Genomic DNA, 25,328 nt, shown 5'->3' with positions numbered 1-25,328 from the left:
AACCATTAATGCAGCGGGAGAATGGATTTCTGTGCATGCACAAGTTTCCGAGCAGGCAGGCGCCACCGATCGTGCACTTTTTTTTTTTTTTTACAAACAGACAACAAAAGGCAAAAAAGGCAATGGTGATAAGTCACTTATTCACACTGCAATATTTAATTTCACAATGCTTTACACAACAGCATGTATTCCATCTCAACAAATAATGTTCTAGCAGGAATCAGCATTGATCAAGTAAACCAGTTATTCCATTTGTATGAACAAAGAAAGTACTATCATTCATTTATGTCCTGCATTATAAGCATTGGCCACTGAGAGGCGCTGCAGAGCAGCCTCTGTTTCTAATGGTTGTTCATTTTGCAGCTCCTCTGCTGGCACAGAAAAAGCTGTACACAGCTTAAGCTCCAGAGCTTCAGAGTCAAGTGATGGATCAATAGTCTTCAAAGCAGTCTTTAGTTCTTCCACCGTCACCTCTCTGTTTAAACGTTATTGGCACAGTGGGGAATAAACTTAATTCAAAAACATTTTTTCTTTGTTCATTTAGAATTTATATAAATCTTTCCTTCCTCACCTTTTCCCTTCTAATAGTCCCCTTAACTGGGTGATGTACAGATGTCTCTCTGAGATGTGCTGCCTCTTTACAAGAGTCAGGAAGTCACCATGCCTCCCATCTGAATCCTAAAGAATTGCACAATAAGTAGAAGACAAGGTATTTCCAAGGTTTTATGTTTTATGTGCAAGGGTGTGTGAGGATTTCACAAACGGATCAAGTAATAAATGGACAGTCACTTTAGTAGCTATCTATACCTCCATATAAAGCCTTTGATATGAAATGCTTCCCCCACTGTCAAGGTCAGCCTGAGATGCAGCCACCAGCACCTCAATGTCCCTCTCTTGCTTTAGGGGGAAGGCCTTTCTCAATGCATTACTGGAAATCAGCAGAGTAAGTCATCTCTATTGTTAATGATTGCATCACATAACACTTGGAGCACTAGCATCTTTGAAGTGTAATTTATAATCAAATTGTGATGCATGGATGTAACCTCATTTTCCCACCTGAACTCTGAGATGGTGAGCGTCCCGGTGTGTGCGGTGTCACTCTGAATTAAGACCTTCAGAAGATGAGATGCTAGTTCAGTCTGTCCATGATACACACTCTCATCCACCTGCCGCAGACAAGTCATAAGAATCCTTCATGGACTGAACGTAAATACTAACCTGGCAGTCGTTCGACTGCAACATTACCTTGCCTGTCAGAATGTCGTTAAAAAGGCACAAGAAGTCATCATGTAGGTGCTGCCGAACGCCCTCCATTATGCTGTAAGCCCAGTCTGCAGCCTTTTCTCCATGCTTTCGCTCCAGATACGTGTGCAAAAACTCTGGGAGGCTGCTTTGTTGTCCTTGCTTCAAAATTAATAAATATTCTTTTCAGTTTTTGATGGTCAGAATTATATACAATGAATTGTAATACATTACAGTTAACTGCTCTTGATATCACAAGACAAAATAGAAACCTTGTCAACGTATAATCAAATATACCTGATTTAAGTTCAACTACATTGCACACTCTGACTATCCATGGACAGAGACATCCTAAAGATTTTATAAAAATGAAATGAAAGGCATTTACCTGCTCGTCCTCAACACCCTTCTCTTTCATGACTTCCTTTATGACCCTTACAAGGTCAGCTTTCTGAAGCTTTAGGTTATTGAATTGTCCTTCATAGCGTAAGTATACAGGTACTTCAATTCCAGTGCCCTTAAGAAATAAATGGTCAGGAAAACGTGACCACTCAAACACAACACTGTTAGTGTAAGTACACATTCCTCAATTATCCAAAGTTGCTTAAAATTTGTTGCCATTTTAGGTGTGAAGTCATTTTTACCAGGCCAGTAAAGAACTTTGTTTTGCCTTTCACTCCAAGATCGTCCAGTAAAATCTCTAAACGCTGCTGACTGGACTGACCCTCAAAAAGTTCTGACCAGCGTTCGTTTCCTCCAACTGCATCTGTACGATCACACGGTTCCATTAAACACAGCAGTGATGTCCAGACTGTATGTGGATATTAACAAACTAGATATATATATATATATAGCTAGCACAACAATTTTTAAGAGGTCATTATAAAATCCCTGGGCAGAAGGTTCAATGTCTTATACCTGTGCAGAGTTCCCATTGCGGCCTAGGAGTTGAAGCTTCTCTGAAGCCATCGAGGTCTTTTTGGAGACTGTCTCTCCTCTTGGACACTTGCTTGTGCACGTGCAAGAGATGGTCATATTCGTTCTTCATCTGCTCAAAGTCAGACTGCAAAGCATTCAGCTGAAACAAGCAAATGCATTTGTTAGCTTTATTTACTAGCTGTTAATTTAAGTTTTTCCAATGGATGCCAGACAAACAATCGACTAAACAATACTACAGCACCTTCAAGCACCTTTAATAAAGTCTCTTTGTAGGCACAGTCCACCTTCTGCCAGTCTCTGTGTGGCACCACATGTCCATATTCAGCTTGTAAACGGTTCAGCTCCACTTGCGCCTTTGACAGGTCTTCTCTGCACACTTTCAGTGCTAACTTCACCGCAAATATATCTTCACATTTCCAACAAAGAGAAAAGATTTCTTAGTCTTTAAATTCTACGTTTTGATAATACAAACCCCAAAATGTGTTCTAGAACTTGATCGGGAGGCCTGGGGCCGCATTGGTGAAGGGGAACATTAGAAAAAAGTAGAAAACATTTAGATTTCTTTACCTCACTTCTGCTTTCCTCACCTTCGTTTTCCACCTCGGGCTTTTTGACCGTCTCAAATCGATTGCTGCTGATCTTGGCAATGAGCAGTTTGTTGGCATCATGTTCTTCTCTATACAACAAGTACTGTGTAGCCAGGTCTTTCTGTAGGTGATGTACCTGATATGATATGTTAAATATGTTTCATTTAATATAACAGTAACATGAATATGAGGCTGAGCAATGTACTGAAGGAATGGATATAGATATACAAATTCAATTCAGCAAACATCGTTGTCCACTCTGGGCATTGTGGGATCTTGCTTTCCCACAATATAATCAAAAGTATGATAAGTACAGTTTATACTTTTGTGATGTTTATACTTTTTGTGTTGTGACTTATGACTGTGTTCAATTGCATACCTGGGCTTCTAAATCATTCTGTCTTTCCCTCATGCTCTGTAAAGCCTCCTTTAAGATCTGGCGTTCCTGCTTCAGGGCACTAATCTCATCCTTTTCTTCCTCTTGTAGGCTCATGATTGTCCTCTCACACTGCTCCGACACCAGAACCAGCTGACATTTCAGAGGTTCCAGCTCCCGAATGTGGTCTTTCAGCAGTGCTATACAAGATACCAACATTAGCATTACTCAGGAGCCTTGTAACAATGCGGTGATGTATTAACATCACAGTCAGCAGTGCAAAAGTAAGATCAAGAGGGACGTTGTTTCACAAAAAAGAAACTGAAAAACACCAAACAAATTAAATCTTACATACCTATTGTGGCTTCATATTCCTTTTTAATGTCTGTCAGTAGTGGCTTGTATGTGGTGAAGGCCTCAATGAAACAGTCAAACACTTCCCGATATGCCTGGGACACATAAAATATACCACAGAATTTGTGACAGGTGTATCACAAAGTCCCTTCCCTGAGGCAAATTTAGCATTTGTGTTTGTGCAGGCAGGTTCATGTCTGCTGAGGTTTAGTGACAGAAGTAAGGATGCCGAAAATAGAGGTGATTACTACTGCAACCTGGAGTTTGTGTTCCTGGACCTTGGGTTGGTGCGTGTCAAGGATGTGAAGCTCCTTCTTCAGATGGTCCTCCAACTTCAACAAGAATCGCGGCTTCATCACCAGTCCACTACACACAGTACCACAAGGCGACACGCGAAAGCTTCAGGGTCCAGGACATTGTTTTAAGGATAAACTATTTATATTACAGGATAACATCCACATGCTACCTGTCTTTCTGGACTTTTCTTGAGGTGGTTTGAGAAGGCCAGGTGGACAGGAAGCCTGGAGCAAATGTCTACAATGAATGCCGTACATTAAATATTGTTGAAGTCATTATACTTCCTACACTTAACTGTCCAACTCTATCGGTCAAAACACCGGACTTATTAATCCACATCTACATGTTTTTCATTGTAGGGCGAAGCCATGTACATTCGACCACCAGATCGTCCAGGTGGTGGTTGGTTAACTTTTTGGGAGGGTTTTAAATGTCTGTGGCCCCTCAAACATGCCCATTATGATATGCACGCATTTTAAAACGAAAGACACTTACTCGTGGTGGTCCAAGTTCATACGGATACCCTGGTGGAGTTCTGACAGACAGACAGACAGACACCGATTTTAAGTCATTTCAGTTTTACCGCGAGGGTCGGCGTCGTCAGGCTGACAAGGGCCGATAAACATGTGATGCTTCTGGGCAGCTGGGCGGCCTGTTTAGCTACGAAAAACACGATCTCATTCTTACCTTTTCGCATCGGCTAATGGTGGCAGTCGTGCCTCTCTAACCTCGGCCATCCGAAGAACTTTTCAAACGATTCGCATTTAGATGAATATGAGGAGGTATATCCACTGCTTTGATCTGCAAGCACCAGCTTTGTGGCTGCTTTGTATTCACTTGGTTGCTATGGAGGAGAGGAGCCTTCCCCAAAAGTAGTATTACGCCGGTTTCTTCATTTGGTTTTGTCATATTTGTCTAGCATGCGCTATTTTACTATTTAATGAAAAAAAAAGCATTTTCATTCACTATTTTTTAATTAAATTTCTGCTTCTAAACACGTGGTCTCATTGAAGAAGCTCAGATTTTCGAAGTGATACCATACCATTCCACATTAGGATAACGGATATCAAAATTCACAAGAAATGATTTTAATCACTTTAATCCTTGTAATTTGCATATTTTGCATGTCAGTGTTTTGTATTTTAAGGCGAAGACAATTAATTTAATTCAATTTCTGTTTGTTGTTATTTCAAGTCCTCAACGCCACAAACCAATTGCGTAGTAGTAAGCCCTGCTAAGAAATACATACTGAGAAATTAGTTAAAATGAATTAAACGCTCTCTATATATTTAACTGCGTAATGTTAAACACACACCTCTTATATAATTTTTTGTGCTCTGAAAATACATTGTAAATCAGGTTTGAGTTATTAGCTAATACGTGTTTGGTTTAATTGGATAGTATTAAAAAAAATCATTTATAACTATGGCTTTTGCAGTGTATTCATGGGATATGTAGTTCACAGTTCCCACGTGTATGAGGAAACTGCTCAGTAGTGAACTACAGTTCCCACACATCACTGCCAACAGACCGTATAGCCGTTGCTGTCCGAGGATGTCGCACTACTGCTGGTTCTTTCAGTCTCTCACTCTCTCCCTTTGCAGCGGATTGATACAACAGAGTAGAAGATAAGAAAAGCTCAACACACAAAACCCCAAAAATATGGCTGAGCTCGGAGCGGGGAGCCCGCTTTTGGGGGATCCTGCTCTAAATTACCAAGAACATGAGCTAAACGAACGGTTGAAGCGGCTGTACCCGGCCGTGAATGAGGAAGAGACCCCCTTACCCCGATCTTGGAGCCCCAAGGATAAATACAGCTACATCGGGCTCTCACAGAACAACCTACGGGTGCATTACAAAGGTATACAGACGGGGCACGAATTAGACCATTGCCGAGGATGTCAGCAGCTCGGCCTGGTCTCTCCCAGAAGACACGGGCGTCGTGTATATATATTTTTTAGTTTTGTAAGCACTTGTTTGTTTTGCGTGTGTGTTTGTGTGTGTGCAGTCTCCCCCGGTTCTAATTTGAGCTGCTTCGCCCCCCCGTCCCTCTTCGCTTTTGTTTTACAGGAGGGGAGAGGAATACCCGAATGGTTGACAGTTAGCTAGCAAAAAAAAACATGACAGTGCTGTCGGATAGGGCAGGTCAAATTTCTCCGTTGACCAAAAAAAGCTCCTCTTTGCGTTTCTAAATGAAACTTTATATATGGACATATGGGCCATTTTGTATTCCCGAATCCAGAATGTACGGGTTGCAGCCGGGAGGTTTTTATTGATCGCTTTGTTTTGGTCTGAGTAATATCCCTGTTTATCCCCGAGGGTTAGTTAACATTTGTAGCTAGCTAACTGCTAATAGTTGGGCTACATTGTTCCTCAGGTACGGGGGACGTTACAGTACAGGGCTAGCCGGTATGCTAAGAGATGTAAATGCTCGGTGTTGATCTGGATTTTATGTGAATTCACATGCTACGTCCGAGCGGGGAGAGGTTCGGTCCCGTTAGGTGTCTTTGTGCAATTCAGCATTCACTGCTATGCTATCTGAATGTCATGGCCATTTGGTCATAAAGAGGGGGGAAAAAGCTACATTTGACGTCCATAGCTTCTAATGAACTTTGTGTGTTGTGGGGGGGGCTTGGGCTCAACATCATTTTGTTGCATCGAGATTATTTGCCAACAGATTGCACGTCAGATGCGTGGTGCTTTTCAGATTAATAACAAGTAAGGCGTTGTTTGCGCCCAAATCGCTGATATCGCATTTCCAGTATAATATTTAACACGCTGTCTAATAAATATTTATGTTTCGCGTGACGACATCAGCGTAGCTGGCCATTGTGTGCGGTTAATTTTGGATCGGGTTTATTACTATTATTATTTTTTGCCAGTCACCGTAGCAAGTTTTGTTCATAATGGCATTTGTAAAAAAAAAAAAAAAAAAATGGCCTCTTCTGCCCAACCTCGATTTTCTGTCTCATTTTTGTCGTAAGTGTTGAACATCTGGGTTAGCTGTCGTCCCAGCTGCGCGTCGGACGTAATTCAAGTAGAAAATTGATTATCCCCAGACTGGTTGGGTTACCGTGAAGACGTAAACATGGATCTTTCAGCGTTCAGACCCTCAACGGGGACGTTGCTAGTACTCATTTTCTGCCTTTCTGCCTTTGCTTTTGGCCATTGTGCCAGTTTCCTGTGATCACAGCCGCTGTAATGACTTGAGGTTTTGTTTGAGGGAGGAATGCCTTGTGGTCCGGTGGCTGTGCGGATCGGATACATAATTATGTGGCTCCTTAGCTCACCAGTCAATGCCGGCCTTTTCATTTGCTGCTTTTATTAGCAAATTATTATTCCCTTGCGTGTCTCCGTGACGAAGAGCAGGTCATGTAGCTTGGCTGTGCGATCTTTATTCCTTCAAGATGATGCTAATCCCTGCCCATAGAAAGGGGCTTCTGTTGTCAGAAGAGCCAGTCATGCATGTTCAGCCGGTGGGGTGACATCACCAGACTGTGTTGCTTTCCGTCGTCTCATTGTGCGAAGCTGTGAAGCCGTGTTTGCTAACACTGACACAGACCTTCCCATTGCGTTTTCTTCCGTCTCCAGAAACGCGAGTGGCTTTCCCTCGTCATTATAATTTACAGTAATTGGTCCCATGATATTTGTTCTGGGACATTCAAAAAGCTTCATTGAGTTAGATGGCATCTATAAAATAATTCTTATTTGCTCTTAACATGTTGCCGGATATCTGTGTGTTTTTGAGAGCATGATTGTCCTCTCACAGCACTGCCAGTGGACGCGTCTAGGACTGGACACTCCTAGCTTGTTGCCAGTGTGTTGCTAGACTGTTACACAACATTTTGCCTCTGTGACACTGTAACAAGGGCTGGCCTCTGTAATCCTGAAGCGCTGCGGCTCGACACCATGCCTTCTGATTGCAGAACACATCCTCTTCCATCTTTGCGTGGCCTCCCAAGAGTGGACGTAAATTGAGCATTCACTGCGAGACAGTGCGAAGGGATTCCCATGCAGGGTCGTGTGTTTGGCAAGAGAATTTGTCGGTGTGTATGAGTGTGCCGGAGATATAAATAGATTTGTGTGTGAGGAGGGGGAGGGCTTGCACTGGCGCATGAGCGTGCATACATGTGTGTTTGTGTAAGAGAAAGGGGATGACACACTCAGGGTCATCTGACGTGTGTCTGGATATGGGGGACTTTAGCACTTTCGGTGTCTGTCCTGTGCGTTTGTGCAGGCAGGTTCATGTCTGCTAAGGTTTAGTGACAGAAGTAAGGATGCCGAAAATAGAGGTGATTAATACTGCAGCTGTAATCAGAGGCTATGATGATACATACATTCAGTAAGTGTATTAGTCTTAATGGCTCTGGATGTATGGCTTATGGTTAAGTGGATTGGATTGTGTCATTGTGATGGTTGTGCCAACCTGATGAAAAACACTGTAGAAAACACGCCGGTCGGCTCAGAGCAGGGAAACGGCCTTGCGCTTTAACACAGCTGCCCTGTCCTATGGCCTTAAGGTATCCAGTAGTAAACCGCTCGAGAGGTCGAGTTACATGTGGCTCACATAGTCTTACTGTAAGGCTGTAGAAGTGTCAAAATAAAGAAGTGATGTGCAAAATAATAAACGCACATAGTAGTATGCCATGATTCAGCAACTTTATTTTTATTTATTAGCAATATATTCAGTATAATTGCTATTGTATTATGATATTCTATATAATTAAGTATGTATGTCATCTTCAAAGGAAATCCACCGTGTGTTGCTATAAATACTATAAATATTTAAAAATTCTCATGTTGTTGTGTGAAGTGGTAGTTGTATATTCAAATTTTGAAATACAGTATTGTATTTGTGCTGGTGAATGAGTTTACATCAAATAATGTCACTTAAAAGACCCAGATTTAATAATACCTAATTTGATCAATATTATTCACAGGTTCACAGTTATACATTACTATATAATGCAATATTTACTTTCATGTTATTTGTCTAGAGTGCACACTTGGTTAGAACAGGTTGTACTCTATTGGACATTCTGTTCAGCTTTGCCTCCTATTTGGAAGAGCATACCCAATTATGTGAATGATTTCTCCTATAGTAAGTGTAAATAGATTAGTTAATTTTAATTAAGGAATTGGAGGATGGTTTGTCATTATAGAAATATGTGACCTTTTTAATCTGCTAAAAAAAAAGACAAAAATTCTTATTGCACAATAAGGGATTATTTCCACTCCTCTTCTGTTTTTGTTCAGGCCATGGAAAGAACCACAAGGATGCGGCATCGGTCCGTGCCACACACCCCATTCCGGCCGCCTGTGGGATCTATTACTTTGAGGTGAAGATCGTCAGCAAAGGCAGAGATGGGTAAGATCTGTGTAGGTGAAGTGAACTACTGCTGAGACTGTTCATTACAGGCTGCTAGCTTGCATTGACTGTTTTTATTTCTCACAGTCTGCTGACAAGTCTTCTAAGCCTTTTCCCAGCCTAAATAAAAACCCCTTAAGTGACATTGTCATACATTCCAGAAGCAGTGCAGACATTCCTACAGACTTGAGTGGATGGACTGGTTCAATGATTGATGCTTCATTCAAGACTGACCTTTGTCCCACTTGTCCTGTGTGCAGGTACATGGGAATTGGACTGTCTGCTCAAGGGGTCAACATGAACAGGCTGCCTGGTAAGTGACCAGCAGGCATCCACGGCTGAGCTGGGGGTTTAAAAGGTGCTGACCAGGAGCTCCAAGTCAGAATGCTGAAATGAGCCAGACATCTGGTGCTGAGGCGAGACTTCAGGCTTTGCACGCTGTGGAGCAGTGGATAACTAATTACTCACTGAAAAACTTCCAGTAATGTTCTGGCCATTTCTGACAACAGAAAAGTCTCATGAATCAGAGGCCACTGTTTCGGTTGAAGTCTTGTAGGTCTGATTTACTAAATCTTGTTTATAAGTAAAGTACATAACGCTCTTAAGAGGCTTTACTGTGTTGTAAGAAAACTCCCTATTAATTTGAATGGATTTGACATTTATTTGAATGAGTAGGATTCTACACCCATCCATTATCAGAGGAGAGGAGACTGCAAAACATCATTGGCTTCTTTGTGCTCTCCTTTTGACTCTTCTGACAGTCCTGCAGTCAGACCGTGAGACATGACTGAACATGCCCAACTCATACTGACTGTCCAAATATATCTTCAGCCAGAAAATGGTATTTATGAGATTTTTAGTCAGTGTTAACATTGTATCATAGCAAACTCAGAAAAAGCTGATGATATCCAATATACTATATCCAATTACATTTGAGGCCTTCATGTGTGTTTTATAACCATTGGGAGTTCATTTTAAGTAGTCAAGTCATTCATCTAAAAGTAGAGGTTGTGGCAGTGTTCTCAAAAGACTGGATACAAAATGGAGTCTCATTAACAGAACGTTCCTGAACAGCTCCACTATTCTAGAATCTCTGAGGCCTTTGCTTAATTAAGACCTAAATGCTAAAATTATCAGACCTGTTGAACAGAAATACTGCATAGCACACAAATTATTTAGAACATGAGTTGGCTAAAAAGACAGCCAGAGATCTGATATTAAGATATAAATGTACTACAGTGTTTGTTTGTTTTTTAATCCAACAAATCAGACTGGTGGTATCCATGCTGGTGTCTGGCGTGAGTTTCCACTAGTCCTTCCTGGCCTATTAAATGGCTTCTCCTTCTCATGCTGACCAATAATTGGTTGGCTGTGTCACCTGCCTGTTGAGATCTCCATTGTTGAGTTTTTTGCTCTGGTTCATCCAGCCAGTTCTGCATGCACCTGCTGAATACAAGTCATGTGTTCATTCATTCTATGCCTACTGTTCTGTAATGATCCCTTTGTCAGTAGAAGTTTGGAATATTGTGGAAAATAGGGAGATTTTGGTTCTGTCTAGGTACATCTCATTTTAACCAGAAACTAAATAGATATGATCCATGTGTCTGACTACACATTATGAGTGCATTAATATTCTGACATGAATAATGCTTCTTGCTAGGTATGCCATAAATATACATTACAGGGCAAGAGTTTGGACACACCTTCTCATTCAATGTGTTTTCTTTATTTTCATGACCATTTACATTGGTAGATTCTCGCTGAAGGCACCAAAACTATGAATGAACACATGTGTACTTAACAATAAAAGCTGCTTTGCACACTCTTGGCATTCTCTCGATGAGCTTCAAGAGGTCGTCACCTGAAATGGTTTTCCAACAGTCTTGAAGGAGTTCCCAGAGGTGTTTAGCACTTGTTGCCCCCTTTGCCTTCACTCTGCGGTCCAGCTCACCCCAAACCATCTCGATTGGGTTCAGGTCAGGTGATTGTGGAGGCCAGGTCTCCACTTTATGTTAAGTACATAACTCCACACGTGTTCATTCATAGGTAAATAAGTAAATATCAGTTTTTCAGTGTGCTCAGTCACAGCATAGAAATTAGACGTTTTCTTTTGAAAAAGTTTATAGGCAATCCCAAAGAACAATACAAAGATTCCATTCAAGGCCTCTATTGTCAAGATTAAATAACATTTGTAATTGTAAACAATTTGATGTAACTTATAGACCTGATTTATAGAACAATCATTTATTTTCATGTCTAATACATTTCTATTAACATTATTTTTAATTATTATTTCAGGTAAATGGGCAAACAGTATTCTTTACAGATTTCCAAATTAAACTTAACATCCCATTTCACATGACCCTGATTGGACTATTTAGACTGTGTACTTGAAATTGAGAACTGTACACTGTGGACACTTTGCTGAGCATTGCTACAATGAGCAGAAAAGTGAGTATGCAGTCCGCACTCACCTGACTCCACAAATGGCAGAAAAACTTCTGGTTCAGACGTCCGTGGCATCAGGTGAGCGCGGACTGAACACAGACCGTCCTTCTGCTCATTGGGAAAAATCAAAAGCCGCTTTCAGACTGAACGCTTGAGAAATATGCATCTTTTTCTGAACTCCCGGTAAGATAATGTCCTGTTGTAGATCTCTGGACACTCGGAGAAAGATCAGCTTGCTCCTGTGTTAATGGAAATGTGTAAACAGAAGATGAGTTGGCCTTAATTGGTCTGTCTCCATCATTATGTCAGGAAGTAAACAAAAACACAATGGCAGTGATTTACATTTCATTTCTAGCAATATAATAAAGTTGATCATTTTTTTATTACAGTTACATTTACATTTATGGCATTTTAGCAGATGCCCATATCCATACAGACTTACTATCAGTTGTTACAGGGACTGTCCCCTGGGAGTGTCTTGCTCAGGGACACAATGGTAGTAAGTGGTTTCTGAACCTGTGACTGTGCTCTTCTGGTTCATAGTTGAGTGTGTTACCCACTAGGTTAGTTCCACCCTAGTTAATATGCTAAACTACAAGCAGCTGCCCACACAGTCTCGTAATACTGTCTCAGAAGGTGATTGTGAGTCGGCACTCAGTAAGAGAATCCTCTGTTTGCAGAGCCTCATAACTCACTGGAGATTATGTTCTAACCTCCTATCTGACATGTTGCAGATATCCCCTTTCATTTATTAACAGTAAATGGGACAGAAAACACTGTCAAAGTTCATGTGGCAAATTGGAGAGGGAGAGCAGCAGTAAGCTGTCTGTGCCACCACCTTAAATGTCAACATTTATACTTTTTTACTTTCACTAATTTAAATTTCTACTCTTTGTTATATTGCAGCCATTTGCTAAAATCATTTAAGTTATTTTTTTCCCTCATTAATATACATATTGACAGAAAAACACAGAATTGTTTACATTTTTGCAGATTATTTGTATATTTGACTTGGGCGTTGTCCGTTTCTTCTGATCATCCTTGAGATGGTTCTACACCTTCATTTGAGTCCAGTTGTGATTGATTATACTGGACTTGATTAGGAAAGCCACACCCCTGTCTATAAAAGTCCTTACAGCTCACAATGCAGGTCAGAGCAAATGAGAATCATGAGGTCAAAGAAACTGCCTGAAGAGCTCAGAGACAAAATTGTGGCAAGACACAGATCTGGCCAAGGTTACAAAAGCATTCTGCTGCATTAACAGCACATAAAAAGCCAGCATGGACTTTGCAAAAAAATAAATAAATAAATAACACCTGAAGGACTCCAAGATGTTAGGAAATAAGATTCTCTGGTTTGATGAGCCCAAGATAGAACATTTTGGCCTTAATTCAAAGCGGTATGTGTGGAGAAAACCAGGCACTGCTCATCACCTGTCAAATATGGGGCAGTAGTGGCCTTGCAGTTAAGGAAGTGGCCCCATAATCAGAATCCCGATCCGCCAATGTGCCACTGAGGTGCCACTTAGCAAAGCACCGTCCCCACATGGCTGCCCACTGATGCAGCTGCAGGGACAGGACAAGTGCTTGCAATTGAGGGAAATGTGAATGTGGCCAAGTACAGGGATATCCTGAAAGAAAACCTTCTCCAGAGTGCTCAGGACCTCAGACTGGGCCAAAGGTTAACTTTCCAACAAGACAATGACCCTGAGTACACAGATATGAAGGAGTGCCTTCACAACAACTCTCTGGAGAGACCTAAAAAAACAACATTTACCATCCAACCTGCCAGATCTGCAAGGAGGAATGGCAGAGGATCCCCAAATCAAGGTGTGAAAAACTTATTGCATCTTTCCCAAAAAGACTCATGGCTGTATTCGTTCAAAAGGGAGCCTCTACTAAATACTGAACAAAGGGTCTGAAAACAAATGGTCTAGAAATTGCGATAGGTGTAGAGTGCTTTTGCCATTCTTCTCAGACGGTCTGATCTAGAATCTGTCCCCTTATGACGCCATAAGGTTGCCTCCCCGTTCTCGTGTTTTTTACGTACTGAGAATTTCCCACCCCTCGCCTAAAACATTATCTCCACCGACCATCATGGCTTTCAAACGTGCGAAGCGTTGCAGTAACTCAGTGATTGGATGTAAAAAAATATATTTTTTTTGTTTAGTCACATGAGATTCTAATGAAACAATGGGTTAATTAGATTTTTTCTGACAACTTCCTGTCTGTGCCAAAGATTGTAATTGGTGAATGTTGTTGATGATGTCATTTCCACGAACGCTCGGTCAACTTCTATAGGCCGCTCTCTTCCTCGTCCCACCTCTCTCCTCATTAGCATTTAAATGTACACACACCGAAATGGCGTGTCCTGGGGAGATCTTGTTGTGGGACTGGCTGTAAAGTGGCTGTAATTCTGCACCAAGGCTGAATTTTGGAAAGAGACTTCAGATACATTATAAGGGGACCAATAAGATCGAGCATAAAAGCAAAAACAATGTTCATGTCAGGGTACCTTTAATCTTTTCCATCATGACTTCCCTCTTTACAGTGTACTTGCATGTCCACATTTTTACGGCAAAAATGTGCAATTATATATTTGAAAAGAGATTTAATGTCTCACCGAGCCACAAGTAAGTTGGAAAGTCCTCAGAATTCAGCATGTTGGAAGTGTTCATTTAGTGATTATGAATTCAGTGGTGCTGGTGTAGGTTAGTATTCGACTGTATTCCATTGTATGCTTTAAATCAGTGGTGATCATAGAGCATCTGGGAGCATTTATTGCATTTATTATTTTTCAGAATATTGTAGGGCTGTAATGCTTTTATTTGCCCTGTTGACCCCTGTGCCTCTGAGCCAACAGTGGAGCCCTGCCCATTTCATTAGCATGTAGGGAACACTGAGCCCAGCTTTAGGAGCAATATCCCTGTCAACCCGCTCGGCAGATTAATCTAATACCTCACAGTTCACACACGACCTACTTTCCCAGCTTCAACATTTATTTATTTCTTTATTTAGCTCACTCGCATTCAATCATGTTCATGAAATCTGCACATACTTCAGATGGCAGGCTAAAACGCGCAGCGAGGTGGCACACGGGGAATGAACGCGGCGCCACCGTAGTCCCCGTTTTAGTTCTGTTCTGTTTTGCCCTTGTGTTTCCTGACTGTGCTGTGTGTCCGAAGTGCTCGGAACGGTGCCTCCCCTTGGCCATGTGAAGTATCCTGCCCACAATCGAGTAAAAATAGTTGTTCCTTTAACACCGGTTCCAGCAGCAGGCATTAACCCTCCTGCTGCCATTTCTTATTTTCATCGTTTTCCCCCTTGGCAGAGTTAACTCTGACTGTTTTGTGTCTCCGACCCCAGGCTGGGATAAACATTCATATGGTTACCATGGCGACGATGGACACTCCTTCTGCTCCTCAGGGACTGGTCAGCCGTATGGCCCAACCTTCACAACAGGAGACGTCATTGGCTGCTGCGTAAATCTGATCAACAACACATGTTTCTACACCAAGAATGGCCACAGTCTAGGTGATGCTATGATGTGATCATTTTCTTTTTCTTTTTCAACTAGCTGCTTAGTTTTTGAATGACAGTCATTCACAATATAATGATTATCCATGCGGTTAGACCGGCTGGTTTGGTTCACTTGTACTGCTAGTAAAACTTTGCTAATTCTCATTTCATAGGTGTGGCATTCACAGACCTCCCAGTAAGTACTTGAAATATGTCCATTCTGCTAGTGTTAGTGAAAGTCTGGTCTCTGTTTTGATATCACACGTTAACACGTTAAGCCATTGAAATAACCCATTAAATCCATCCACTCAGAGCATATGTTTTGCTCTGAATATTAATTAACATAAATTGTGGTGCAGAGTACAGTCAAGGGAGGAATAAATTAATCTCTGTCCCTCTCCTCTCTCCCCACCTTTTGCATCCAAGCCAAACCTGTATCCCACAGTTGGACTGCAGACTCCTGGGGAAATTGTGGATGCCAATTTTGGCCAGCAGCCTTTTGTTTTTGACATTGAGGACTATATGAGCGAATGGAGAGCTAAGATCCACAGCATGATCGCCCGCTTCCCCATTGGAGAGAGGCTGGGAGAATGGCAGGCAGTATTACAAAAGTACTTACTTTCTTCTCAAACACACACAGTTTGTATTTGAATGCTTCCACAAACCACATTCCTTTATTCTTAACTCTTGGAGGCTGTGCAGATTGAAAACAAAACCGTGCTGGTCACTCTTAACATAAACCTTGTCTCCTGTGATTTGTGCAGTATGGTGTCCAGTTACCTAGTGCATCATGGGTACTGTGCCACAGCCACAGCTTTTGCAAGAGCCACAGAAACAATAATTCAAGAGGACCCAAACTCCATAAAGAACAGACAGAGTAAGATGACTTTAACTCTCTACAAACTCTCTGCACCCTGTTATTCTTGATTCTATTGCTGTTGGAATAAAAAACATGAGGTGTTTAAGATTCATAGAGATGTCACCCTCTGTCTACTCAGGAATACAGAAGCTGGTTTTGGCTGGCCGGGTCGGAGAGGCCATTGACGCGACACAGCAGCTTTACCCAGGTCTCTTAGAACACAACCCCAATTTACTCTTCATGTTGAAGTGAGTACCCACTTTGTGATCACCCCAGATACCTACCTGGCAGTGCCGTTGCATTCCCTCTGCTGCTTCTGTAGATTCACTGAACACCCCTCAGTGGACACGAGATGCCAAATAGAAACACAGTATTCCGTCCTTCAGACCCACCCTGCAGCCTGTGAGGTGCTTAAACACTGGCCTTACAGAGCTGTAGAAACCCTTTCCTTTCAGAGTTAATGCAGCCTAGGATGCACACGAGCCGGTAGTTCTGGATCTTGGAGTGCTGCCGGTGGTTTGTTTATGGTACAATGACACGAGGTTATATTAATAAATAGCTTGATCCTTTCCCAGAGCTGTTTTACAGGCTCAGGAATGGTGCGAGCAGCCTGTTATGAGGTGTGTTTGGACACTGAAAGAGAGGACCGCTTGCATGCGTTCTACTGAACCACGGCAAACAAGGGGTCAGGGTGAACAGAAGGTCATGGTTGCACATCTGATTTGATTAGTTTATTGAAGGAGAGAGTGCTAAACTGCTGCTTGGCCTGACTTGTTTTTACATTTTACAATGCTGTATTCAGAATTGCTGTGTTCATAATGATCATTAAGAAAGATGGTACTGCAAAAAAAATCACAACATTTCGAATCTCATACATATTTTCATTGTACAGTTGCAGAATGGCTGATTCACAACTAATAGGATTTGAACTTATTAGATATGTAAAGTGTATGTTGGTGTTTTTTAAATTTTTTTTGTTGGCTGAAATAGCATTTTGTGGAGGGAGTATGGTTATTTCCAGTGTTCTTTGAGGGCGGGGGGGGGGACTGTCCCTGTAACTACTGATTGTAAGTTGCTCTGGATAAGGGCGCCTGGTAAATGCCATAAATGTAAATGACGGATTTTATAGTAAATTATGTCATTAGCATTAGTATAGAAATGTGATGTCATGTGTCACCTGCAGGTGTCGGCAGTTTGTTGAGATGGTAAATGGTACCGACAGCGAGGTACGATGCTTTAGTGTTCGCTCGCCCAAGTCCCAGGACAGTTACCCTGGCTCACCCAGCCCCAGCCCTCGACACGGGGCCAACAACCCCCACTTGCACAGCACAGGTAATTCTGATATTAGCACGTTGCATTTACACACGTACTGCCTACAGTGGTGCAGACAGCTGTAGTATTGTCTGTGTGTGGGCATTCGGCTGCCTTGAATTGATTGTGATGTGTACACATAATATACTAGGAGCAGACAGCCCAACATGCAGTAATGGGGTCACCCCTCCCAATAAAACCAAGACCCACAGCAAATACCCCAGCATCAGTTCTGCCTCTTCCTCCTCCTCGTCATCGCCCTCCTCTGTAAATTACTCAGAATCCAACTCCACTGACTCAACAAAGTCCCAGCCTCACAGCGGCACCAGCAATCAGGAGACGAGGTGCGTCACAATCTGCCGGCTCACACGACCTTCTACTTGGTGTGTAAGCACTGCGTGTCACTTTACGACTGTAAAGCTTTCGGTCCCGTGTGTTTTCTGCAGTGACAGTGAGATGGAGATTGAGGCAGAGCACTACAGCAACGGCGTGGCAGAGAATTCATCCAGCCGTATCATGAATGGCACCTACAAGCATCAGGAGATCCTGCAAGTGGATGACAACAGCCTGGGCAATGGAGTTGCAGGTAGGGCCTCTACGCACATCCTGTCTACTCTGTGTGGTTTTTAATGTAATATTGGGTGATTGTTGTTGCCCAACCATCAAGCCCGCCATGTCCCAGGATTGCAACTCACACTTACAGATCGTGCTGCTACTTAACCTTGGTTACTCCACACAGAATGAATTGTCAGCAGAGTGAGTAAATATAAATGCATGGACCTGTGCCCATCATAGACCTTTCATAGTGCTTCTGCCCCTTTCCTAGGCTTGATTGTTGCTGCCTGGCAGGACTATGTCGTCAAGGTTACAGACAAAATGACAGCATTTGTACTATTCTGCTGGTCTCAGATGTTTTAATATTGAATCTATGCATAATATGAGAGGTGTTACTCAAATAATATTAATTTGACATGGGAACAGACCCGCATGCACTCCTCTGACCAAGTGCTTTCTGCCCTTTCAGTGGAGAGCTGTGCTTCCAAACAGTTCTGTGGTGGGAACCAGGCTGCCACTGAGAGGATGATCCAGTTTGGTCGCGAGCTTCAGGCCCTCAACGAGCAGCTCTGTCGCCAGTACGGCAAGAACACCATGCACAAGAAGATGCTGCAGGTACCAGCACATGTTTAGATTGCAGGGAAATGAAGGCTCTAATGTAGTAGATTTGGAAAAGGATTGTGTTGGACATTTAATGTTGCAGCAGCTGCTGAAAGATGAGGGAACTGCATATACAGGCCTGTTTTGACTCTGCTGAGTGTGTATAGGTGTCTGTTCCAGCCGAGTCTGAATCCTGCTTGAATATGCAGCATTTCTTTCCCTGAAGATTAGCTATTTCCTGTATGAGACTAAAAATGCTGGTATACTACTTATACTACTAGATTTGGTCCATTAAAAAGATGTGAATCCTGCTTTAGTGTACAGGAGAATGTTTGACGCAAAGGCAGTCAAGTGTCAAATGCCACCCGTGAACCCCTCAAGCACTGGTTTCTCTTTTGTGTTTAACATTTCATTTTGTATGCGTGTGTGCGTGCCACAGGATGCCTTCAGTCTCCTTGCGTACTCAGACCCCTGGGACTGCCCCATGGGACAGCAGCTTGACCCCATGCAGAGAGAGTCCATCTGCTCTGCCCTCAACAGTGCCATTCTGGGTAAGTTACATCCATGCGTTATAACCTACATCATGTATGTATGTGGAATTCAGCGTTCCTCTCTTCACCCATACATATCAACATGCTGTTATATCTGGAGAGGTAACGATGTTCCGTGAATAGTCATAAATGTAAGAGGATTAGAACCGGTGAAGATAAAAATGAAGATAAAAAATGCACAAAGGGCATGAAAAGGAGGACTGACTGACTCCACGCTAAACCAAGACACTCAAGCAGGTTTGAGTTCTCTCCTGTCGTGCGGCTCTGGGGTCACCAAAACCCCACATCTACCGCTGCTCTGAAATTCAGCTACAGTGCAAGATTTTGAGATTTTGTTTTTGTATTTATCTTAATTATTTTAGTTGCAGTTTTAATATAAGGGGAAAATATATTTAGAATGAATAAATATAGTTTTCAATCATAATTTGTCTGCGTCTCATTCATTTAAAAGCAATGTATCGAATTGCATCATTGCATCCCTATATCCCATGGGATATACTACCATGTTAATTTGCTGTTCGAAGACAACCATTTCTTTGAATGAGCTGTTGTTGGTGGTGGTAGACTTAACATTTTAATCCCTCAATATTTAATTCCAATTTAAGTAAGTTTTTTTACTTGCTAATTTGCTCATTTAAATCCGTTCACCATCTACATTTCAGGGAGCAACATGCATACCATGGCCGTGGAAAAATGTCATTGTATTTCAAAAGTAATGAAATATGAAGATGGTCAAACCAAATGTTAGAGTGTGCAATTTTTTTTAATCAGAGCAGTTGTTAATCATGTTAATAATTAGGTGATTCGCTTTTTCGACACGTTCCTTAGCAATGTTTAATTAGCACCCCTTGAAAATATATTTGTGATCTCGCCTTCTAGAGTCTCAAAACCTGCCGAAGCAGCCTCCTTTGATGCTGGCCCTGGGTCAGGCCACAGAGTGTGTGCAGCTCATGGCCAGGGTCCGCTCGGGCTCCTGTTCGTTTGCCAGAGTGGACAACTTTTTGCACTAGCCCCTGTCCAGGTGAGAACATACACCAGCCCACCTCTGTGGCTTCCTGAACACCCCCTGCTACTTATTGTGTTTTTCTCTTTTTAAAACATGTTTCTATGTCCAAATGCCAACTCTTTAACAGGCAGTGTTCAGGACAGCTAAGAAGAGGACTTTCTGGTTGGTTGCCATGTGGAGAGCCCCAGTTTGGTGTGTCGCTTGCCGGTTGGAGGAAGGAGTAGATCAGGAGACGAGAGGCTTCTTTTTAATTTAGTATTATCAAAAAGAATTTGTGTGACACTATTTAAAGCAAATTAATTATTATTCTGTTTATCTAGTCATTTTTTTAGTTTATATTTTGTCAGTTTGTTGTGTTCATCCTTCAAGCAAATCTAATTCCGTTTATCGTTTTATTGGGTGGATTCCTTACATAGTATTTTAATGTACACCATATCAATGATATTCACTGTACCGAGCTCCATTGTAACTTAGCAGCACACCCTGGTCTCCCCTTTCAGAACTCAGGTATGCAGTTGTGTGTCATTGCAGCACCGGGATTTGGCACAGAGGCATATCTAGCAGTTCAGAGGCTCTGTAGCAAACAGGAAAGAAAAAAAAGTACTTGCTCGTGTGATTTCTGCTGGATTTCCAGCACCCAGTAGCCCTTTAGGAATCAGATTCCAAAGCAGCATTGTTCTTGGAGACAAAAGAAAAAAAGAAAACGTGTATAGAGAGATTTAATTTGAATAGGCCGCAAAAGGAGACAAAAGAGAATATGCACTGCACCTAGCATTTCACCTGCGGGATGCCCGCAGACGCAGCAGATACAATCAGATAGCGGTAACCTGCACTGTAAGTGTGTCCGAAATAAGAAACGAAGTATATTTTTTAGACTGGTGGAGAGGCTCCAGACGTATATATTATAGAAGCTACCTTACATTTGTAACTGAAGGTATCACTGACACAAGCAGGAGAGAGACTTCCGCTCCTAAGCTTTAAAAAAAAAAAAAAAAAAAAAAAGTGTCTGCTTTTTTTTTGTGATAATATTAAACGTTTAAACAAGAACTCAAGGCTAATAGTTTGCTCAATCCTTTATGACATTATGGTTTGAAGTAATTATGTACTGACCTATTAAAAGACAGGTAGGTAATATTTGATTTAGATTATCCTTTGTCAGTGCTAGACTTTTTGTTTTGAGAGGTGATTGATTGAATGGCCGTTTTATGGCATAAAATCCTTTGATATGCATAGATACAGGGCTTTACAATACTTCAAAACCATAAATCATATCAATACTGATAGAGCTGTTTTTATCCTTATCGCTCTTTTTATTCCGATATGGTGTAATCCTGATATGCTAAGTGTAAAAACCACCTCGGTCATTGTGGGATGTGTGGCAAAAACCTCATCCAGTTGCTTTGGTTTTGTGTTTTCACCGTTGAATTGTTACATCCACCTTTTTTTTTTATTATTATTATTATTATTATTTTAAATGTAACCCCTCCCCCTCGTTTTTATGCGCTCTAACCTCTAAATTTCATTCTCCCGGCACCTGGGATCACTGTTGTCAATTGATGTACTAACCCAGAATTTCACCCAGCCAGCAGGAGGCGCTCCACTGTGTTGAATGTAGATTAGCAGATTTTTATTTTATTTTTTCCCCTCTCCACTTTGCTGCTGGCCATCATGAGATTGTTTGTTACATCCCTTGCGCCTGCTGTCACATTCTGTGTTGCATCTTTTTTTTTTTTTTTTTTTTTTAGTTATACCTCAGAATTTTAACAGCCTTCTAGGGATTCTGTCTACCACATAGATATGAAAGAGACGGGGGGGAACGTGCGCAGGTGGCGCAGAATCGCGTGGCCTCTGGAAAGTGCGCGCTCACATGATCAGTAAAACTTGAACGGCACTTTAAAAATATTTTCCCCATCAGCATTTAATGAACCTGGATCATTAAATCAGGAGCTAAAATCCCCCCTCCAAAAAAAAGAAACCAGACTTTTAAAAGATGAGCTCTCACAAAGGCGTATTCTTTCGAACATCCCTGTTCTCAGTCAACCACATCCAATTAACACGTGTGAATTGATTTTAACTATAGTAGACGGATTTAAAAAAAAAAAAAAAAAAAAAAAAAAAGTGTCTGCTTTTTTTTTGTGATAATATTAAACGTTTAAACAAGAACTCAAGGCTAATAGTTTGCTCAATCCTTTATGACATTATGGTTTGAAGTAATTATGTACTGACCTATTAAAAGACAGGTAGGTAATATTTGATTTAGATTATCCTTTGTCAGTGCTAGACTTTTTGTTTTGAGAGGTGATTGATTGAATGGCCGTTTTATGGCATAAAATCCTTTGATATGCATAGATACAGGGCTTTACAATACTTCAAAACCATAAATCATATCAATACTGATAGAGCTGTTTTTATCCTTATCGCTCTTTTTATTCCGATATGGTGTAATCCTGATATGCTAAGTGTAAAAACCACCTCGGTCATTGTGGGATGTGTGGCAAAAACCTCATCCAGTTGCTTTGGTTTTGTGTTTTCACCGTTGAATTGTTACATCCACCTTTTTTTTTTATTATTATTATTATTATTATTTTAAATGTAACCCCTCCCCCTCGTTTTTATGCGCTCTAACCTCTAAATTTCGTTCTCCCGGCACCTGGGATCACTGTTGTCAATTGATGTACTAACCCAGAATTTCACCCAGCCAGCAGGAGGCGCTCCACTGTGTTGAATGTAGATTAGCAGATTTTTATTTTATTTTTTCCCCTCTCCACTTTGCTGCTGGCCATCATGAGATTGTTTGTTACATCCCTTGCGCCTGCTGTCACATTCTGTGTTGCATCTTTTTTTTTTTTTTTTTTTTTAGTTATACCTCAGAATTTTAACAGCCTTCTAGGGATTCTGTCTACCACATAGATATGAAAGAGACGGGGGGGAACGTGCGCAGGTGGCGCAGAATCGCGTGGCCTCTGGAAAGTGCGCGCTCACATGATCAGTAAAACTTGAACGGCACTTTAAAAATATTTTCCCCATCAGCATTTAATGAACCTGGATCATTAAATCAGGAGCTAAAATCCCCCCTCCAAAAAAAAGAAACCAGACTTTTAAAAGATGAGCTCTCACAAAGGCGTATTCTTTCGAACATCCCTGTTCTCAGTCAACCACATCCAATTAACACGTGTGAATTGATTTTAACTATAGTAGACGGATTTAAAAAAAAAAAAAAAAAAAAAAACAACATTTAAGTGTCATTATGGTAATGCATGGGAGTCTATTGTCTAATTGCTAACACAGCCATACATGTTGGAATCCGAACAAATGCTAGACACAGCGTACGTATCGGCTCGCACGTGTTTGTCGAGCTTTTATCTCGGGATTGCATTTTCAGTGGCAATTGTCTTTTTGGAGTTTGCAGTTTTTCAAGGTCAAAATGTATATTGCCATTTTAAACTAATCCACAACAGAGTTGGTCGGTCCTCTGTGTGGTGAATTTGTCTGTGAGTTGCCTGTTGTGGACAAGAAGCAGGACGACTCAGACGAACCAGAAAACAAGCTGTGCACAACTTCAGTTTTTACTTTTGAACTTGTTTTTGAGTTTTGGATTTAGCGGTCATGAGAAATCAGTTACCTTTCCCTCTACTTAGCATGAACCTTTTGAAAATCTTTAAAATGACATAAAAAATGAAAAATGATTTAAGGAAAAAAAAAAAGAATAATACACCAATGTACTGGAAACACGATAAAGAAATATTGTACTCGTTTAATTTTGACAGAATTATTTTTATTAAAATACACATCCATGAGCATATTTCTGCATTCTGTGGTATTATTTTATGTTCTGTGTGGTGAAGTGAAAATGAGGTGGAGGGGTCAAGAGCAGTTGCCTCCGGACGGATTTACGGCATGATACAATCAAGTTAATAATGACACCAATAATAAAATGCCCCAAAAATTACCCCAAATTTGCATCAAGAAGGCGAAAGGAAAAGGTGCAAGTCAGAATTCATCTGCAGTTACACTTGTGGGACATCATAGAACAAAACTGAAGATACAGGACTATGAAATAGTACGTGTGAGGTTATATAATTTCCAAATCAGGAAGCTTTTGCTGTGATTACAGCATCTCTCCACCACCTTATTTTGGACAACAGAGACGGTTTCCAACAGCCCTGAAGGTTCATGCTGAACACTTTCTTATCATTCTCTCATGTTAATGAGCATCTCATCGAGCGGCTGTTTATGAGGATAGTGAACAAAGCCAATATGAAGGTCACTTCATCACTTTCACCAGCAACAAAAATAATAAATATGATATTCTTCAAAATGGTCTCCATCTTCATCTCCATAACCACCACAGTAAGGGCGTCCAAACTTTTGACATGAATTGTATGTATTAGAAAATGGGGTGGAAGGTGCAGGTCGACCTCCTGTTTAAACAGACTTTTTTTTTTTTTTTTTTTCACAAAACAGAACGTCTTTTTGTGTCTCCGTCAGCAAACGAGGGGAATCTTTCAGAAGATCCAGGGACTGTGGAGCTGGGCCAAACACTGCAGATTTTCCTTCCAGAATCGGTCAGAGTTTCTGTCTGGGAGGCCTGGCCTATCCTCAGTGCAGTGCTCCGGCGTCTTTTCTCCTGAATTCATCATACATTAAATCATGATTGATTTATTTTTATATATAAATATATAACTTCCTGAAATATACCTGACATCCCAGGATGCTGATCTCTGTGAGGAAAAAAAACAGCAAGTCTGAATAGAAATGGTTAGTGCAGCTGCTTTTATGTACACAGCATTAAAACAAGCCCTGGTCCGGTGAACTGCACGGAAGAACTGCGGTGTGGTTTGCCAAGTGAAATCACCGAGGATAACGGCAGCATTGTGGAAACGCTCTTCTGGCAGTATCATGTTCTAGCCATGCTCTTCTGTCTGCAGAAACTAGCAAAATGGGCAGAAGAAGCCTTCCGCTGGAAAATCTGTATCTGTTGTGGGACATGGGAAAAGGTTCACCTTTTAAGCAGGACAATGAACAGAAGGGCTGGCTGTTGAAAATTTGGACGAAGATGAAGGATAATTCTGGAATGCTATGAGCACAGATTTAGAACCACACAAAGACCTTAATGTTGTGCTGGTATAAAAAAAATAATATTTTAAATAGTGTCTACCTGGGCAAAATCAGCTTATTATCTGCTTTTTTAACATAAAACCCAAATTGTGCCTTCATGTGTTTGAAAGAGCTTTCTTTTTGCGAGCATGTGCTCTCTGTTTGCCAGCAGGGGGCGACAGATACACGCATTCCCACACTGTGGCGTTAAGGTCACTA

General features: G+C 41.4%; 2 protein-coding genes across 5 annotated transcripts; one reads left to right on the top strand and one right to left on the bottom strand.

Moving 5' to 3' along the window:
- Positions 1-137: 137 nt before the first annotated feature.
- tsnaxip1 (translin-associated factor X interacting protein 1) lies at positions 138-4,622 on the bottom strand. 2 transcript variants are annotated; one of them, XM_028958794.1, is made up of 16 exons: positions 4,483-4,622; positions 4,291-4,330; positions 3,965-4,032; positions 3,756-3,864; positions 3,500-3,593; positions 3,148-3,344; positions 2,769-2,904; positions 2,433-2,587; positions 2,161-2,320; positions 1,887-2,008; positions 1,631-1,759; positions 1,246-1,404; positions 1,057-1,166; positions 808-928; positions 572-678; positions 138-475 (listed from the first exon to the last, which is right to left on the bottom strand). In XM_028958794.1, the coding sequence occupies exons 1-16, from the start codon at positions 4,530-4,532 to the stop codon at positions 280-282; spliced, it is 1,953 nt and encodes a 650-aa protein (XP_028814627.1). In that variant the 5' UTR covers positions 4,533-4,622; the 3' UTR covers positions 138-279. The 2 variants fall into 2 exon arrangements, with proteins under 2 accessions (XP_028814627.1, XP_028814629.1); XM_028958796.1 differs by having other exon boundaries at positions 3,965-4,019; positions 4,483-4,578.
- Positions 4,623-5,334: 712 nt separating this feature from the next.
- ranbp10 (RAN binding protein 10) lies at positions 5,335-23,814 on the top strand. Of its 3 annotated transcripts, none has more exons than XM_028958609.1 (15): positions 5,335-5,656; positions 9,052-9,163; positions 9,424-9,476; positions 14,978-15,145; positions 15,304-15,326; positions 15,557-15,741; positions 15,895-16,007; positions 16,129-16,237; positions 17,173-17,321; positions 17,581-17,644; positions 17,747-17,886; positions 18,325-18,470; positions 18,895-19,006; positions 19,886-20,027; positions 20,140-23,814. In XM_028958609.1, exons 1-14 carry the CDS (start codon positions 5,458-5,460, stop codon positions 20,014-20,016), a joined length of 1,704 nt encoding a protein of 567 aa, XP_028814442.1. In that variant the 5' UTR covers positions 5,335-5,457; the 3' UTR covers positions 20,017-20,027; positions 20,140-23,814. The 3 variants fall into 3 exon arrangements, with proteins under 3 accessions (XP_028814442.1, XP_028814441.1, XP_028814443.1); XM_028958608.1 differs by having other exon boundaries at positions 17,452-17,644; XM_028958610.1 differs by lacking the exon at positions 5,335-5,656 and adding an exon at positions 7,711-8,137 and having other exon boundaries at positions 17,452-17,644.
- The last annotated feature ends 1,514 nt before the right edge of the window (positions 23,815-25,328 follow it).

Source organism: Denticeps clupeoides, chromosome 17 (genome assembly GCF_900700375.1).
Source record: "Denticeps clupeoides chromosome 17, fDenClu1.1, whole genome shotgun sequence".
Classification (NCBI taxonomy): domain Eukaryota; kingdom Metazoa; phylum Chordata; class Actinopteri; order Clupeiformes; family Denticipitidae; genus Denticeps; species Denticeps clupeoides.
This window is presented reverse-complemented; position numbering and strand designations above follow the sequence as displayed.